This window comes from Chrysochloris asiatica, unplaced genomic scaffold, assembly GCF_000296735.1.
Source record: "Chrysochloris asiatica unplaced genomic scaffold, ChrAsi1.0 scaffold00298, whole genome shotgun sequence".
NCBI lineage: Eukaryota > Metazoa > Chordata > Mammalia > Afrosoricida > Chrysochloridae > Chrysochloris > Chrysochloris asiatica.
Genome location: NW_006408816.1, coordinates 772133 through 774299, shown reverse-complemented (window position 1 = coordinate 774299; position 2167 = coordinate 772133). Strand labels below are relative to the sequence as shown.

Below are 2167 nucleotides of genomic sequence, written 5' to 3'. Positions count from 1 at the left end.
CTGCCAAACCAGAAGTGTCATAGTATTTTTAACAAATAGCTACTATTTTTGTATTACCTAATTCTGTAGGACATAAAGTTTTTCAAGAATATACATATCATAATATAGCAGTAAGGAGATAATATATTATCTTGCTCTATTAGAGAAAAATTTGATATTTATTTATAAAAATTTATCTTCATACATTTGCATATTTGAAATATAATAATCATGTATTTTAAATGATGTTGATAAGTGCCATCAAGTTGGTTCTGACTCATAGCAACCCTTTATTGGGTTTCCAAGGATAAGTAAAATATTACAACTATAACAATACTTTTAAATTACTTACTGAAGTCTCCAGTTAGAAAAACGCCTTCTGCTCCAGGAGCCCATTCTTTGCAGTATAAACCACCATCAGCACATCCGCGGATGCCAAATGATTCATAGCCTTTGGAAAATTTCTCGATACCACCTTCATTTTCTCTAATGTTGTCCAAAGTCATGCAAAACCTTTTATACCTTTTTAAAAAATGAGAAAGACAAAAAGTTAAAAAATTAAATAGACTTTAAGTAATTAAGTAGCTGTTCTATAATTACTGAGAAGAATAAGACAAACGGCTTTGTTATAGAGAAATACTGTGAACAATTTCATTTGGTTTTGTACATTACCTGGTAGTTATCCTAAGAGGAAAAGAAATTCTATCTCAACTAACCTAAAGAAATCCAACTTTTTTTTTTTTTTAATTTCAAGAATTTTGGTATAATGAAGAAAACAGGATGATTGCTTTATACCCTTATATTAAAAAATTAGCAGTACAGTAATTCCCATTTCAAGACAATATTGTAAACCAGAATCCCAACATCTTTTCCTTCTTATTACTAACAAGTAAAAGTAAAATAGTAAAAAACTAGAAAAAAATTAGAAAAAATAAAAATTGCTCTACAGCAAGGATTTAAATGTTTCCTATAAGGGCAGATAATAAAAATTTTAGGCTTTCAGGCCATATGGTCTTTGTTACACTACTCAACTGTACAGTTGCTATAGCAGGAAAGCAGTCAGAGACAATATAAATATATAGCTGTGACTGTGTTCCAACAACACTTTATTATCAAAACAGGTAGCTGGCCAAATTTGGTCTGTGATCTAGAGTTGCTTGCCTCTATCCTAAAGCAGCTAAGCATGGCAAGGGCAAAGCTTAATTGCAAAATAAAAGTGGTCAGGAGAAGAAACAAAAGATTCCCAAGCAGAATGGAGAAAAGCATATGACAGCTCCTGATACCATCACAGGTCCCCAGCATCAATACTAGCTTAGCAACAAAATGCTATTTTCATTAGCATCCTTAAGTCTTGGAAGAAGTCAATTAGGGAGAAACTGAGAAAACAGGAAGTGAACCACATGGCATGTACTCTCTGTTAAAAGTGAAAAGTCTAGAACTATACAATGAATTTAGCACTGACAAGTAAGTAGCCATATCTTGCAGAGAAAGCAATATAATCCCCCACAAAGATAGCATAGATTCTAAAATGGTATACAAAGGAGTCATTCTCTCACAAAAGAAACACAACAGTACAAACATGATCACAAATGACTCTGGCCTTTGAGTATGGGAAGAACTGCTGAAAGAGTTTTGATAAGCTAGAGACTCCATCTGAAAGCAACAATCTCTACTGAACAATCCATGGTCACCAAGCTTGTCTTGCCAAACTGAGTAATTATTCAGGAACAGAAAAAACTCCACATTCTTTTTGTATGATTCTTTCTAATTTAAACATTGGCAACTATTTAAAAGCACTGAAGTTATACTTGAAATATGATGGTAAATCAACAAGTATTGCTAGAGTCATAGAATTTTTATTAAACAAAAAATATGAAACTGTGAACCTATTGTTTCTTGACATATCACCATCAAGAGGTCTATACAATTCTGAAGGCAGTGTTTTCATCTGTCTGTGGTGCTGTGGGTTAAACTGCTGGACTGCAAAGTCATTTGAATCTCAAGATCGGCAGTTCTAGCTCACTAGTCATTCCTCAAAAACCCTATACAGGGTTGCTATATGTCAGAACTGACTCGATGGCACTTAACAACAATAACTCTATCATGTCACCATTCATCTGTCAAACTGTTATACTGTGGTGGCTTGCATGTTTTTGTGAGACAGGAAACTATGACACCAGTATTTGAA

General features: G+C 33.3%; 1 protein-coding gene across 1 annotated transcript in view; it reads right to left on the bottom strand.

Annotated features, from left to right (window-relative positions):
• The window catches only part of LOC102817604 (1,4-alpha-glucan-branching enzyme-like), a 477609-nt gene that overhangs the window by 391441 nt on the left and 84001 nt on the right, over positions 1–2167 (bottom strand). Inside the window, exon 2 of the mRNA XM_006874745.1 lies at positions 332–501. Within this exon, the coding sequence (XP_006874807.1) occupies positions 332–501 (170 nt within the window). The remainder of the gene's footprint in view (positions 1–331; positions 502–2167) is intronic.